Source organism: Myotis yumanensis, unplaced genomic scaffold (genome assembly GCF_028538775.1).
Source record: "Myotis yumanensis isolate MYYU_CA2020_CCGP unplaced genomic scaffold, mMyoYum1.0.hap1 SCAF_19, whole genome shotgun sequence".
NCBI lineage: Eukaryota > Metazoa > Chordata > Mammalia > Chiroptera > Vespertilionidae > Myotis > Myotis yumanensis.
The window spans coordinates 17,305,017-17,319,748 of NW_027223770.1; the positions used below are offsets into that span (position 1 = coordinate 17,305,017).

Below are 14,732 nucleotides of genomic sequence, written 5' to 3' on the forward strand. Positions count from 1 at the left end.
GGTAGGAGTGCCAGGGTTCCCCAGGGCAGCCCAGTGAGATTGAGTCCTCTCAGCTCCAAGATCCTGTTTGACCCGGGAAGACCTGGCCAGACAGCATCCTGAGGCAAACAGGTACACACAGGAGGCATTAACCCCTTCGGCCAAATAACAGCCCCTTCGGAACAGTCATCTGTCATCCAAACACTAATCACCCCCGTCAATCACCCCATCTAGTTTGTTATCATCCGTATTAGGTTAAAAAGGAAGCACACACAAAGAAGTCTGTTTTAACCTGAAATAATTTTGTTGATATTTGAATTGCGTTCAAGTGGGACATTCGCTTGAAACCACAGAATTCTCCGTCTGGATTATCATAGTACAAAAACCCTTCTCTCCCCCCCGCACCCCACCCCCCAAGCCAAAAAACCCCAAACCCACAACTCAGCTTCAAATGAGTTTTAAAGAAATGAGACTCTAAATATTTACATATGGATCGAGAAATAAATCACAAAACTATTTACAAAAATACACAAGCCGTATATGCAGTAACAATTTACACGGGTTCACAAAAATATTAAACCATAAAAAAAAACCCACTATATAAATTAAAATTAAGGAACTCAAAAGTGTGGTCTACGACGTCCTAGGATGCTTCTCACATGCAGGTCATGGTTGAAAAATCAGGTTTTGCTACCTCAGAATCTACACTGACAAACAACCATTTTAATCTCTGAACACTTAACAGTACGCATCGGACAAGGTAGAGCCCGCGCACACTGTGTGTCACAGTTAACACACCATCCCCGGCGTTTCTGGCACACACAGCGCTGACAGTCACATGCCTCTAACCACTGGGAAGTAACCTCCTGACATACGCTTGCTTTCATCATCACTTCCTTACACACCCTGCTCAGGTAACGCTTGGCCGATACTGGATGGGTGGTGGGCAGGGCAGGGGACAGACGTGTGGCCTTGGCAGGCTCCCTCATTAGCAGAAGGGGCAGATTTCAAATCCACACTGTGTGCATCCGCTGCCGCCTCCGATGTGTGAACCGCCTCTCCACCCCCTCCACACTCTGTCCAGGTGAGCCCTAGAATTTTCAACCTGACCCTAACTGTTTTCTAAAAATGCTCTCTGTCATTACAAACATGTGCAGGCCTCCCCGTGGGGCCGTCCAGGGATTGCGTTTTAAAAGGAAACTGGAGACAGTAAGCAATAAGGCTCAGATGAAATTTAGTGACAAGAGAATGGCGCCTCTGGGGCTGTTAGCAACGTCTCTGGCCAGACACCCGGGGAATATTGATTTCGATCCAACCACACACTGGCATCAGGATCTTGCCAAAGATAAAACCTGGAGAGAGGATTATGAGAATCCCAATAGAAATTTGGGTTTGATGCATAAGGCAGTTCCATTTCCTTGATCAGAATGCTCCACGCCACCGTTGGAAAGGAACCATCCTTGCCGGAACCGGTTTGGCTCAGTGGATAGAGCGTCGGCCTGTGGACTGAAGGGTCCCGGGTTCGATTCCGGTCAAGGGCATGTACCTGGGTTGCGGGCACATCCCCAGTGGGAGATGTGCAGGAGGCAGCTGGTCTATGTTTCTCTCTCATCGATGTTTCTAACTCTCTATCTCTCTCCCTTCCTCTCTGTAAAAAATCAATAAAATATATTTAAAAAAAAAAAAAAAAAAGAAAGGAACCATCCTTCATCACACTATCTGGAAAGTCGCACAGGCGGACTATACTGAGGTAACCCGGCTCACAGTGATTTGCCATCCGATGTCTACCCGACGGTATTAGAAAGGGAAAGACACAGGCAACGTCCCTTAAATAACCAACTCCGAAGTTAAGGCTGTTTCTACACACAGGAAGTGAAACAACGCTAGGCTGTACCTAGAATTCGTGTTTCACACTCATACCGGTAATTTGAGTCATTTTTTCTGTCATCAAAATATTTACCTGATATTTCTGAGCCCATAGGACACGAGTAAAGTAACTGCTTTGAGGAACTGACCGTAGTGTTTACAAAAGACTTCGGTCGCAGGAGAAATTGTGTGTGACCACAAATCCACGAATATTAAGACTGGACGGAGGGATTTTTCAGCCACGCCCTTCTGGACTCACAGCCTTCTAAATCCTTTTTCTTTTTTACTAAAAATAATATATATATATATATATATATATATATATATATATATATTGCTTTAGGAGAACAAACGGTGTGAAATGTTTTACCAGGATGATACTTTGCCAAATAGTGAGGAAAAAAAACTGTCATTAAAGCCATCTATGTCTTCGCCACAGCAGCTTTTTCCGATGGCCATGCTGCCGGGAGAACACAGGGCCGTGTGATCACAAAGGGCAATGGGCTGCCTACTTGATAAAAAGATGGTTAAAGTAAAAAATAAAATTAAAATCAGTGCCGTCTATTCACCAAAGACCAAACTCCTGTCACAGCACCCGCGGTTCGTGTACCGAGCGGGAGCCGGCCAGGTTGCCTAAGGGACGCTGGGCCAGGCGGGTCTGCACCTTTAACGGGAAGGCCCGAGGCCCACAGGCCTCTTCACAGATCGATCCCGGGGTTTCTTCTACCAGGATCCTGACGGAATCCCTCTGATCAATTCCGGGGCAACAAAGGAAAACCTTACAGAGTATGTTCACATATAAATAAATGTGTCATTCTTAAAACTTTATTTCTTGGCCTAAATATAAACCCTTAAAATGCAGTCACACGTGTTTTTTTTTATTTTTATTAAATAAAAAAGGAACTGGCATGACTCCTAATCTTTATACAAATTCACAGCAATCATAGCAGCATAAATTTAGCCTCTTAAAAGATTTCTTCCTTTGCTCTAAATACAAGTTAATTCCAAGTTTTATAAAAGCCAGAGCAGCGACCATCCAGTGAATGGAATGAAAGCCCCCAGGTGTGAATGTATAAAAATCAAGTGTTACTAAGAGTCCTGGAATGAAATGACAACCGAAACGCGTCCTGGTAAAGGCAGGACTGCCTTGCTCGCCTGGCGCGCGCGCACGCGCGCGCGATCGGGGTTGAGTTGAGAAAATGGAATTGCGTTGGGCTCGAGAGGTGCCTAGTCCAACTCGAATCGGGAATGAGTGCAACTCTCAAAAGAAAGTTGTGGGTGCCGGGCACGTGTAACATGCCCACAGAGTTATCAGAATGGTGCCGGAAATGCTGGTGTCGATGGCAGTTACAGTAGACTGTGATAGCAGAGGGGGTGAGCAAACAGCACGCCATTCCTCCGGGCAGAAACGTACCCACCCGGGATGCCCGCGGTGAAACGGGGCTGTGTGCTGCACCGTTATTGCAGGTGTACGAACAGGTACTACATAGCTACTGTAAGGATCCCCAGGAAACCTGCAGTCAGAAACAGAACTTAACGTGTACGTTTGCCATCATGATCAATTGCGTGTTGATCTAGTCAAACCACGCTGGGGGTCGTTTCCATTTTTAATGAAGAAAAAAAAGTTGCTTTAGGGAAACAAATGGTGTGAAATGTTTTACTAGGGTTACAAGTCACTAGCTCTTCTTAAGAGAAACGGTAACTGAAGGCGGAGGGCTCACTGGAAGCAGGGACAGAGCTCTCTGGTGCTAACAGCGCCCCCTGGCGCCCGCCTGAGAATGTCTGACTCTGCCTTTGACCATCCCTTCCCCTGGGATCTGAGCCTGTTCCACGGGGAGCTGAGAAACACCTCTGAGGAGTAAGGATGCACAGGACATGGGGCAGCCTGGGTCTACATGGTTTGACTCTTTATGATGACTCTTTACTACACGCTTAGTTTTACTTCCTGTATGTTTTAGTCAGAATGTGCTAAATGTTCAACTGACTTAGCTGAAGGATCAGGGGGGTTTTCTCTGTTGGAATTTAACACGAGACGGGGAGAATGACACGACAGCTGGGTGCCAGCCTGAGCCAGCGACACGGGCCCTGGAGGCGCTGGGAGGAATGCAAAAGGAAACGGATGGCAACTGCTCTGCGACACCAGGAAGGACAAAGCCACATTCGAACGCAGGTCCAGGCAGTCCTCAGGCTCGTACGGATGCGCATGAGGTGGCGACAGGCTCTCTCCGAGGTTGTCACCACCGTGCTTTACAACCACTCAGATCTCGTCTAGTGACAAAGCGAGTCCTTAGAGGCGGAAAATGGAACAGGAAGGGGAGAAGGGTGGCGACTGATTTTTCTTACTATGTTTTGTTTTTTAATGTGGTTGGGGGGGGGGGGGGGTTGTAGCTTTTTTCTTTTCCTTTTTTTTAAATCTTTTTGGTTACTGAAAAAAATAGAACAGTCCACTGTCCAGCAGAGGCTGCTTCAACTCTATTGCTCTCGGGGCTCATTCAGCGTGGACCTGGGTTTCGGGGTGCTGCAGGGACAGCTCCGCGGGCAGGAAGGCGCCCTGCCCCAGCGCGGTGGCGTAGGTCCTGCTCTGCGGGTGGGCGAAGCCAGGGGGCAGGTAGGCCCCCATGGCTCCTCCCGCGAAGCCTCCTCGCTGGAGCTGGGGCGGGGAGTGGTAGCCCTCCAGGTTGTCGTACTGGGACACGGTGGCCAGGCTGCCCTGGCGCCGGCCGTGCGCTGGGTACTGGCACAGCTCCCCGCTCTGGGTGTGATGGAGCTTCAGGCTGTGACTCCGCTCCGGCTTCGGGGGTGGGACCGAGGCCTGGCCGAGCGGCTCCTCCTCCGGGTAGCAGTCTCGGGGGTGTTTGTCTGGGGCGGGGGGCTGCCTGGCCCGAGGCCTCTCCAGCTCTTTGCAGAGCCTCGCCTCTTTGTGGTTCAGTCGCAAGGACTCGGGGCCCACGGTCATGTACTTCCCTCCAGAGTTATGGTAGCTGGCGGGCTCACAGGCGTCCGGACTCCCTTTGGCCCCATAATCTAAGTGGCCGGCCCCCTGGGGGTGAGGGGGCCCGCTCTTCGGCTCGCACAGGTGCCTATGGCTTGCTTCCTGGTGTGCCCTGTGCTCCGGGAGGCCGCAGCCCGGGTCGTGGAGCTTGCGGTTCCTGAGGCTGCTCTGCTTCTGCGGGAGGGACGGTTTCTCCGGCTGCCCGTTGCCGTGCCCACCGTGCCCTCCGTGGTAATGGGCCCTGTCCAGCTCGGCCTCCGGGTGCTTCCTGTAGAAGGGGTCGCCGCCCTCGGGGCTGAGGGCCTTCCCCGGGGGCCGGGCCTCCTTCCCCTCGGCCACGGAGAGAAGTCCAGTTTTCCCAGGATCGGATTTGCTGCGCAGGTGGATGACATAGAGCCCGCCCAGCTCGTCCTGCAGGGCCGGGCCCATGTTGTCGTACTGGGACATGACGGGCCCCTTCACCTTCTGCCGGGCCCGGCTCTCCCTGCGGATGGACTGCATGCGGTACTTCTCCATGTCCTCGAAGTCCCACGAGGTGTAAGTGTGCTTCCCGTCGGCGGCCGGGGGCATGCCGACGACACCGTGGTCATTACCGGAGAAATAGCCGGTCACGGTGGCCCGGGGCCGGGGCGGCAGCCCGGGGTACCCATACAGGCTCTTCCCCTGCAGCCGAGGGTTGTGGAAGGCGAAGTCGCGGCTGGGCAGGCGGTGCAGGGGCCGCAGCTGCACGGTGCCGTAGGCGTCCACGTCGCACAGGGCGCCGTCGGGGCTGTAGTAGGAGCCGGAGGAGCTGGAGTAGGGGCTGTACCGGTAGTGCACCCGGCCGTTCTCAAAGTAAGGCTGCAGCTGCGTGACGTGGTAGTCCGAGCGGGCCTGGGAGGCCGGGTATGGCTTGTACTGGTACAGGGGCCTCGGGCAGTAGGCCGGCTCGTCGTCGGGGGGAACCTCCGTCCGGGAGATGGGGACGGAGCGGATCATGGCAGCCGGGGGGGGTGTGGAGAGACTGCACCCTCCGGATGGTGGGGTACGGGTCTTCCGGGTAGCAACCGCCCCGAACAGATGAGCTCAGAGAAGACACGTACTCGACCCGGCTGCACGGCTTGGAGTGGTGTCCGGACGCGCTTCTCCCGGGGGCCACGTAGGTATTGTAACGGGGACCCACGGAGGCTGGCGGCTCGGACCGGGCCCCGTAGGCGTGGTGCGGCTCCAGGCCGCTGTGATGGGGCGGCACACTCTGGGCGCGGTACTGGCAGTTTGGAGTCATATTGAAATGCACACAGTTTTCCGGACCGAAGGGCTCGGGGGTGACGTCGGGCCTCGTGAAGGTGGCGTAATCGGCTTTCGGAGGCGCGTGCTTCGGCTGCGGGGCGGGAAGTGGCAAAGGCAAGACATCATCCCCGGCGGCCGAGGCGAAGGGATGGTAACTGGCGCCGCCGCCGGCCGCCTCCGCACCACCGCAGTGGATGGCGGCCGCGACTTTACTCTCCATCGTCCGGGTGGGGGGCACTGGGGCCGGGAAGCCACAGGGGCCATGTCCGGGGGCGGACTCCGCACGCAGGTGCAGTGGGGGCGCGCGGGGACCTTCCCGCAGCTTTTCGGGGAGGCCGGGCTGGACAGCAGGACACACAGTGGGGGCAGAGGCGGGACACGGAGCGGCAGCCCCGCCGTCACCGACGAGGCCGGGAGGAGGGTCGTCTGCGGCCCTGGGTTCCGGCGGCCTCTCCGGAGTGGGCACTACTCCTGGGACCTACAGAAAAATGAGGACAGCGTGAGTTTTCTCTTGTGCTCCCCTCTATGGAATCAGCACCATCACAAGCTGAGGCTATGCGGAAAGCAGCTTGAAACTCCCCCAGCCACACGGTCGTGCTGGCCAGGACAGCAGGCCACCCTGTCCCCACAACCAGGAAACGGCCCGCGTGGCCACCTGGCGGAGCGGCCACCTCCATCGTGAGGGCTGTTCTAGCTGGTGATGGGTATGAAGGCGAGATGAGGTTGCCTGTGACGTTGTCTTAACGTGCAGACCACAACAGAGGTTTAATCAAGTAACAGTCATGCTTAAAAACATATGCTGACTCTCTGCCCAGCTCAGGCTCACCAGCAGCAGGAACACTTGGCTAAACAAAGAGAGGGGTTCTCTCGGGAGAGATGTTTGAAGTGGGGAGCTGTAAGCCCCAGGGGGCACTGAACTCCAACAGGTACCGCCCCCTCTGCCTTCGACCCGCCCTAGGGTGGCCGCAGACGCCAGGGCTGCAAACACCCCGCCTTGAGATGCAGCTGTAGACACAGCGTCCTCCAGGGAAGACTAGACAAAGGTTCAAGGTGATCCCAATACACCTGGGGCATTTTTTTAAAAAAAATATGAGAAAATTCGGACGAAACCTTAGCATTTTGCGTACAACATTCTCTCATCGAAATGGGTGCCCGCTGGACTGCAGAACCTGCTGCTTCGTGTTGAGAAAATAACCTCACTCTTCTAAAAAGCCTTACACACCTCCTGAGACTCAAGCGCCCGTATCGGGCAGACAGGAATAACCGGCGGGCGACGTTCAATGACTTGCCCGAGGTCACGATGAGTCAGTGCCGGGGCCGGGAGAACCAGGGCAGCCCTGATACCCGAAGCCCCGTCTGACTCACTATCACCTCTGGTATCGCTCTGAAGAAACTACCCGGAGGCTGGCGGGAGGCAGCAGCAGCGGGCAGACGTGGTTAGGCCACGGTCGTTGTGTAACTGCTCCTTCCTGAGAAATACCAGCAACGAGGAAAAGGCAGATCCCAACCTCCAAGGGGAAAAGCTTCATGAAAACCCGCCCGAGGACTGGAAAACAGAGACCATGTCTGACTCCAAGACCACCCCCTGCTGAAAAGGGACATTCCTTTGCAAAGTGCATTTCCTTCCCTGCTTCTTACCTTGTGGGAATTATTTAACCCTGCGCAGGCCGTTGCTGGCACCTGCCCCACAGCTGGTGACGGCTCTGCTGGTCTCTGGGAAGGAGGTGGGGGAAGGGGCCGGTGGGTTCTGTGCGGACGCTGGAGGGTGGCGGCAGCAAAATCCATCGAGGTGGGCTGCTCCGCCGGGTCCCAGCAGGCTTCCCAGGCGCCTGTGTCAGGCGCCGCCGCCGGCGCTGCCACATAAGCCAGGCCGGCTGTGCTGACAGGCTCCTCGGGGGACCCAGGAGGAGGGCAGGGTTTGTCTCTAGAGGGTGTGGGAGGTTTGTCAGTGAGTTGTGAGGGCTGATGGGGCTGATCCACACTTGCACTGAGATAAGACGGCGGCTGATCTCCACTGTAGAAGTGAACTTGAGTCTGGTCCTGATCCGCGAAGGAGACGGTCGGCCCGGTGGTCTTCCCGGGCTGGTCTTCCCGGAAACTGATGTGCTCGTCAGACTGCGAGCCTGTTAAAGGACCTGCAGTGGCTCTGGCCTGGTCTGGGTCCCCAGGTGCACAGGCTCGATGGGGCTGGAAGTCGGCCTGGCGGGGCTGCTGCCCGGACTCGGGGGCACTGGCGTGGGCTTGGTGCCCGGCGGCGGCGGCCGGGTCGGGCAGGAGCTGGTGGCCGCTCCCAGATGAGTGGTTCGGGAGGAGGAAGTGCTCTGCGGGCCCATCGGCTGGGACACAGGCTTTGTCCAGAGTCATGTGAGGATGGTAAACAGGCAGCTGCTCTTCGGCTGCAGCCGCAGCCGCGTCTCCATAGTTCACCGGAGCAGACTGGCAAGCACCTGGTCTCTTCAGTGACTGCGTCGAGGCTTGCTGTGCGGACTCGGCTAACGCCAGCGCCAACAGGCGGGCGACGTTTTTCGGAGGCGGTGGCGGTGGGATAAGAGACACTGAACTGACAGGCATGGCCTCCTGAGGGGGGTCATGGGTAACTGCTCCTGGTGGGAAATTGGGAGAAAAAATGAGAGTGAAAAGGCCGCTTGTGTTATCCCATCTATGGAAAGCCAACACTCCCCGTTGGGGCCCTAAAAGACAGGGGCCTTCCATATTTCAAAATGGCAATCCACGATCTTCCGTCCCACATGCAACATCTGCCGCAGAAACATCTGGTTCAGAGGAACACTAACACTGAGAGGGGGTGAAGCCTGCCCCTCCTCGTGAGCTGCTACAACAAGCAGGTCCCCCACGTGGCTCAGGCAAGATGGCTTAGAACACAAGCTCCATGCGCTTGCGGATGGCTTAGGATGGTTTTACCGGTGGAGGCTGGCTGGTTAACGTGGAAGGCTAAAAATACAGGCATTTTACCAGAAGAGAAAACAGAATCAAGAGCTACGAAGTTGTGCAAAAAATATCCATGGATTCTGACTGTCCAAAGAGACCCGCGGACTCTATGGAGTCGGACACAGGACCACCGGCCCTTCGCGGGTCTTGTTTGAGTTTAGTGTAAGGCTTGGAGCACTCAGCACCACCCGGAACCGCATTCTCTTTGACTAAAGGGCAGGTGTGAAGTGAATCTCTCCCTGACAAGGCACAGGTGGCACAGGGACATGAAGATCCTGCTCAGCTTAAAGAAAGAGTGGAGGAAAGCAAACGGTACCTGTCTGAGCCTGTCCAGAAGGTACAGCCTTACTCTGACCGTCGGACACGCACGGCTCCTCCTTCTCCTGTCCCGGCGCCTCTACCTCTGCGGCCGCTGCCACCGCCACCGCCAGGCCTGGGGGCTGGACTCCAGGCTCACATCCTTCCAGGGCCTCCCTCTCGTTTGCCTTCATCTTTCCTACCTGGGGAGGGGATCTAGTTCCGACGGCACTTTCGTCCACACCTGTGTGCCAGGCGGGAGGAGATCGGGTCTGGGCTGCCGTGGTGGAGGCAGTGGCGGAGGCAGTGGCGGAGGCCGTGGCGGAGGCCGCACTGATGACTTCCGACACCCGGGGGGGAAGGGTCACTGAAATGGGCTCAGATATGTTCAGAGAAGGTGATTTGCCTAATTTCCGTCCGATTTTTGGCGAGAATGCGTAGACAACCTTCTCCGTGAAGGAGGACGGCTTGGCGGACTTCTCCTCGCTCGGGCTCAAGTCCAGGGTGAAGAAGGGGCTGGGGGTCTCCCGCAGAGGAGACATGGGCTCAGAACTGGCAGTGCTGCCCGGGGTCTGGGCCCGGCTGCCGCCGGCTTCCGAGTCCCTTTTATTTGCACTTGGCTTATCCTTGGGGTATCCCGTGGGGGAGTCTAAAAAGGCAGCGCCGCCCTCGGGGCCCTCGGCCTCGGCCTTCGGGGGGCTGCACTGAAACGACATGGGGTCGAAATCCAGGCCGGCCACGCCCATGTCCGGCGGGCTCAGGTCCACATCCTCGGCCGAAGGGGGGGACACCAGGGCTGGGATGTGGAGCAGCCCCACGTCCTCCTCGCTCTCGTTGTCGTGGGGCAGGTTGTCGTAGGAATTGCAGCGGTTCCCCAGCATTTCTCCGTTGAAAGAGGCGCTCAGGGCGTCGCTGCTGGATCTCGGTCTCCTGGGCCGGAACAGCTTGGAGTCACCTGGGGAACGGACGAGAGTCTCTCAGTGTGAACGTCACAGGGGCACCCCCGCTGCTCACCTACCGAGGACACACGGGGAAAGGAAAGGGCACGTCTCCTTTTCTTACGGGTAACTGTCTCTTGGGGCTCACAGATGGGGCCCCCAAGCCAAATGCTCAAGGACACGCACCTCTGACATGATGGGAGGGAGAAGGCAGAGGCTGTCGATTTCCATCGGAAAAGGACTCAGAGCTGCCAGGTTCGACCACTCGTCCAACACTGACTTTTGTTGTGACTTTAGGCGAGTTTTTTATTTCTTTTTGTCTTATTTTATCACTGACCTCACACATGACTTGTGAGGCAAAATCAATCACTTTATTTTTATTATTTATTTTTAAAATGTATTTTATGGATTTCAAAGAGGACGGGAGAGGGAGAGAGAGAGAGAGAGAAACATTAATGATGAGCTGATGGGCTGCCTCCTGCACGCCCCCTACTGGGGATCAAGCCTGAAACCCGGGCACGTGGCCCTGACAGGGAATCGAACCGTGCCCTCCTGGTTCCTAGGTCAATGTTCAACCACTGAGCCACCCCGGCCGGGTGGAATCATTCACTTTAAATAGTACTTTGGATACACAGCAGCAAAAGAGGTTTTTGTTTAGAGGGAAAAATTCTCATAACCCCCAAATTTCTAAAAATGAACTTCTCAGTTTAAAAAATCCCTACAATCCTATAAAGTATTAACATCTATTTAGTAAGGGATTCCTTTCAGATACTTAAACAAAAATAATTTCCTTTTCCCTCCCTTCAGAGCGGGCTCTAAGTCTCTCAGGCAGTCGGTCCTCGAAAGTGGTGGAGGCCTCTGCAGATCACACAGTTTGATGCCACTGCCAAGCATCCTCCTGACAGAAGTCCTCTATCTCAGCATTCGATTACAATGCTGAGAGCTGCCGGAGTGAACATGTACCACCGAGAGGCAGAAACTGTCGTAATAAAAACATTCACTAATGCTCTGGCCACGTGTAAAATGAATCCCTCCTTGAAAATTATCTTCTGCTCAATCCTAGCATCTACCCAGTCCTCTACACTGCTCTATGAAGCATTCTCTTAACTAAAGTGAAATGGAAAATCCTGCAAAACCCAAAAGATGTAGGACACTCAACGACAGTGACATGGGAGGACTTGTTGAATCACAGCACAGTCACTGGCCAGTGAGGAGCTGCCGTTAGGGCAGTTAGTAAAGGAAGATGAGAAGGCTGATAGGACTTCCCAGGATACCTCCAAAGAGCATGAACTGAGCATCAACTGACTAAGGAAAACCCCTGGGCAATCAGGGTGGCTCTTGATTATTTCCTTAAAAGGGCCGTCTTTACAACCTGCTGCCTTCTTTACGAACTCTTTTCTAAAGGATTAGAAGCCAAAGATGACGTCAAGGATGTCTTACTTGCCATTACGTGGTTTTGTCAAGAGTTTTATTTCCCTGCAAGTCAACAATGAAGCAGTGCTTTGTTCATTCTGAAAATTAGTGGCAACTGTAACCTGACTTTAGACAGATGCTAAAACATATTTTCATAAACTTTTAGTTTTGCTTTTCAAGTTACAATCCACCCTTTCTGCATTATTTAGCATATAACTCGGGTCCCCATTTTAAGCAGATTGACTTTAAGTTGCCTTCTCCTGATAAGATTATCCTCCATAACTGATCTGATCTATGAAATTTAACATTAAGTTAGCCATTTTCAAGACAAAAGTCTTCTAGTCTGAGTATCAAAACTGCTTAATTGTACCCTTTGTAACACTGTGTTCTCACTGTGAAATCTAAGAAATACTAATAATATAATTTTTCACAGGGCATTAATAAATATAAATGGTTAACTTAAACCAATTCGCTCATTCTTATGCAAATTGAATAACAATTATGAAAAAGTGAAGAAATTAGAGACTGGTACTATATAAAAACATCAATGGAAAATACTAAATAGATACTAGTATTCTTAAGAAGTGATGCTCTACGGCCTCTTTGCTAAGCATGTATTTATAAAATACACTTGCTTCTTATGTTCTTTTCTGAAATACAGAATAAAACGACTGGTGCTTTTCCTCTTACCATCGACTGCATGGAGAGAAGTAAGAGACTCTTCACTCTTAGCTGACCGGAGGGTTCCCTCTGCCCGGCCACCTACAGAATCAAAACCAAACAGTGTGACGTTTTAGTCATTATTACAGTGAAAAGGAGCAGTGTTTTTCTCTACACACACTTAAACTTCCAAGAGCGATTAGTTGTACATTTTGATAACCATACTCAATTTAGCATCATGCTACCTAATGTATTGTTGTTCTCAAGTGGTTGCCTATAGGAAAAATCTCTTTTCTAAAGGGTTAAGAACTTGTGAATAGAGATGAATTTAAAAATACCTCCTTTTATATTTCCTAAAGAGGAGTGTGCTGCCATACTGGATTGAGGGTAGATGATCCTAAACCCAATGACTGGTGTGGTGTCCCTTTAAGAGCAGACCCAGAGAGACAGAGGAAAATGCTCTCTGAAGACCGAGGCGGAGACTGGAGTGACGCCAGCACAAGCCAAGGGATCAGGGTTCACACCTAACCACGGCCCTGCTGACACCGTGATCTCAGACCTTAGCCTCCAGTAGACAGCATCTCCCATTGGAGCGTGTCGGTTGTGGGTCCAGAGAAAGAAAAGAGACGCCGTGGCAGCAGGAGGAGGTGACCTGTCGGCGGGCCAGCTGCCCTCGGCGCAGCACGGGGACAGGGGCGGGGAAGGGCGCTGACCTTTCAGAGCCATGGCCTTCATCTCCGAGGGCTCGCTCTCATTGCGCTGCAGCTTCCGCTTGGAAACAGACGACGATTTCCCCAAGTTGAAAAACGAGCGCCAGCTGCCCACGGGGGACTTCTTCATTTTGTTCTGAGGCCTCCTCCTGTGAGAGAGAAACACTTCCGCAGTGAGATATCCAAGGGGCTCCCTTTACTTAGAGAAAATGAGCAAGTGATGGGAAGAACCAGAGCAGAAGAGCACAGCTGAGCACACACCCACCGGCACACGGCACACGACTCAGGGCAGCCGTGCGGTGCAGCTGAGCGTGGAGTGGAAACTGACTGTATGGGTGTCCATACCAGTGATTAGTTTCACAGGGCAGTTATCACACAGACTGCCACACTGAGACTGCCCTCACAAGCTGGGAAGTAAGAGTAAGACATATTTGGGAACAGGAAATATTAACACTCCAAAACTAGAGTTAGGGAAAGTGATTCTAGGTGTGAGCAAAGTGAATGAAGCCAAACACGAAGAAAAGGATTACGAACAGTAACTGACATACATGGAATGCCAGGCACTGTGCTAACTGCCTTCTATGTAATATCGCACTTACATGATAAAATCATATGAGGCGGGTACTACGTTCTCATTTCACAGCTAAGCAAGTTACAACACTAAGACGCTTAGTGAACTGCCTTCACGTTATAAAGCCGGCCAATGAACTATATCCTTTTTCCTAACCATTTTTCCTGTACAACGGACTCTCTTCTTTTTAAAACGACGTGGTGTTGCAATGCTTCTCGAGAAACATGTCTCTCATTCCCTAGGAAGTCTCACCCACCGTCAGAAGAGCACAGGACTGCCTGGGACTGGCCCAGAGCCACTGCAGGAATAGAGTGATAGGAAAAATACAAAGGCAAAGGTAAAACCAAGAGAACACACAGCTTGAGATCACACCGGCGAGGATTTAATGAACGCTACCTTTCCAGCGGGAAATCGATGATGGTGTGAAACTTCCCCTGTAGCGCGGCAGGTCCTTCTCCTACTTCGATGTATTTGTTTTCCGTCACCAGCGGAGAACTGATCTGAGCTTGGGTCCTTGCCTGGGCTTCCTCCAATGTCAGCAGCTTGGTGGACGGAGAGGAAATGAGCAGGGACTTGGGCCTGGATAGAGACGCTTTGGAAAGAAAGAAAAACAATAAAGACAGTCAAACGTTTCTGCACGGGGGGAAAAATGTGTGAATGTGTGGCTGTCACCCTGCTTATCTGTCTATCCATCTACCTACCTACCTGCCTTGTTTCAAATTTTCTTCATTCCGTTTTTTAAGTGGCAAAAATAATAGGGCTTTATACTAAGTGAGGAATAGAAGGTGACATACCAGGTTGTTAGCAATCACACACACACACACACACACACACACTTAGAATTCTTAAGTAATGTGGCCTTGCCTGGTATCACTCAGTATTTTTAGTTCTGGAAAGAATTTTTCTGCTGCTGCTCCATCTTACACCTTTACATCCACCAATAATAAGTAACACGGCATATTTTTTTAATGCGTCGTGAACGTAGCTCACAAAAGGTCTAATATGTAGCATTAACGAAGTACCCAGAAAATAACTGTTAAATTGTGCATTTTGGGGAAATGGCCATAAATTAGCTGCTTTCTACCAAAGAC

General features: G+C 52.5%; 1 protein-coding gene across 1 annotated transcript in view; it reads right to left on the reverse strand.

Moving 5' to 3' along the window:
* Positions 1-420: 420 nt before the first annotated feature.
* ARHGAP32 (Rho GTPase activating protein 32) overlaps positions 421-14,732 on the reverse strand; it is a 118,167-nt gene continuing 103,855 nt past the window's right edge. Inside the window, 7 exon segments of the mRNA XM_070400005.1 lie at positions 421-5,827; positions 5,829-6,584; positions 7,745-8,709; positions 9,369-10,304; positions 12,391-12,462; positions 13,074-13,219; positions 14,038-14,233. Of these exon segments, the coding sequence (XP_070256106.1) occupies positions 4,334-5,827; positions 5,829-6,584; positions 7,745-8,709; positions 9,369-10,304; positions 12,391-12,462; positions 13,074-13,219; positions 14,038-14,233 (4,565 nt within the window). The 3' untranslated portion in view covers positions 421-4,333.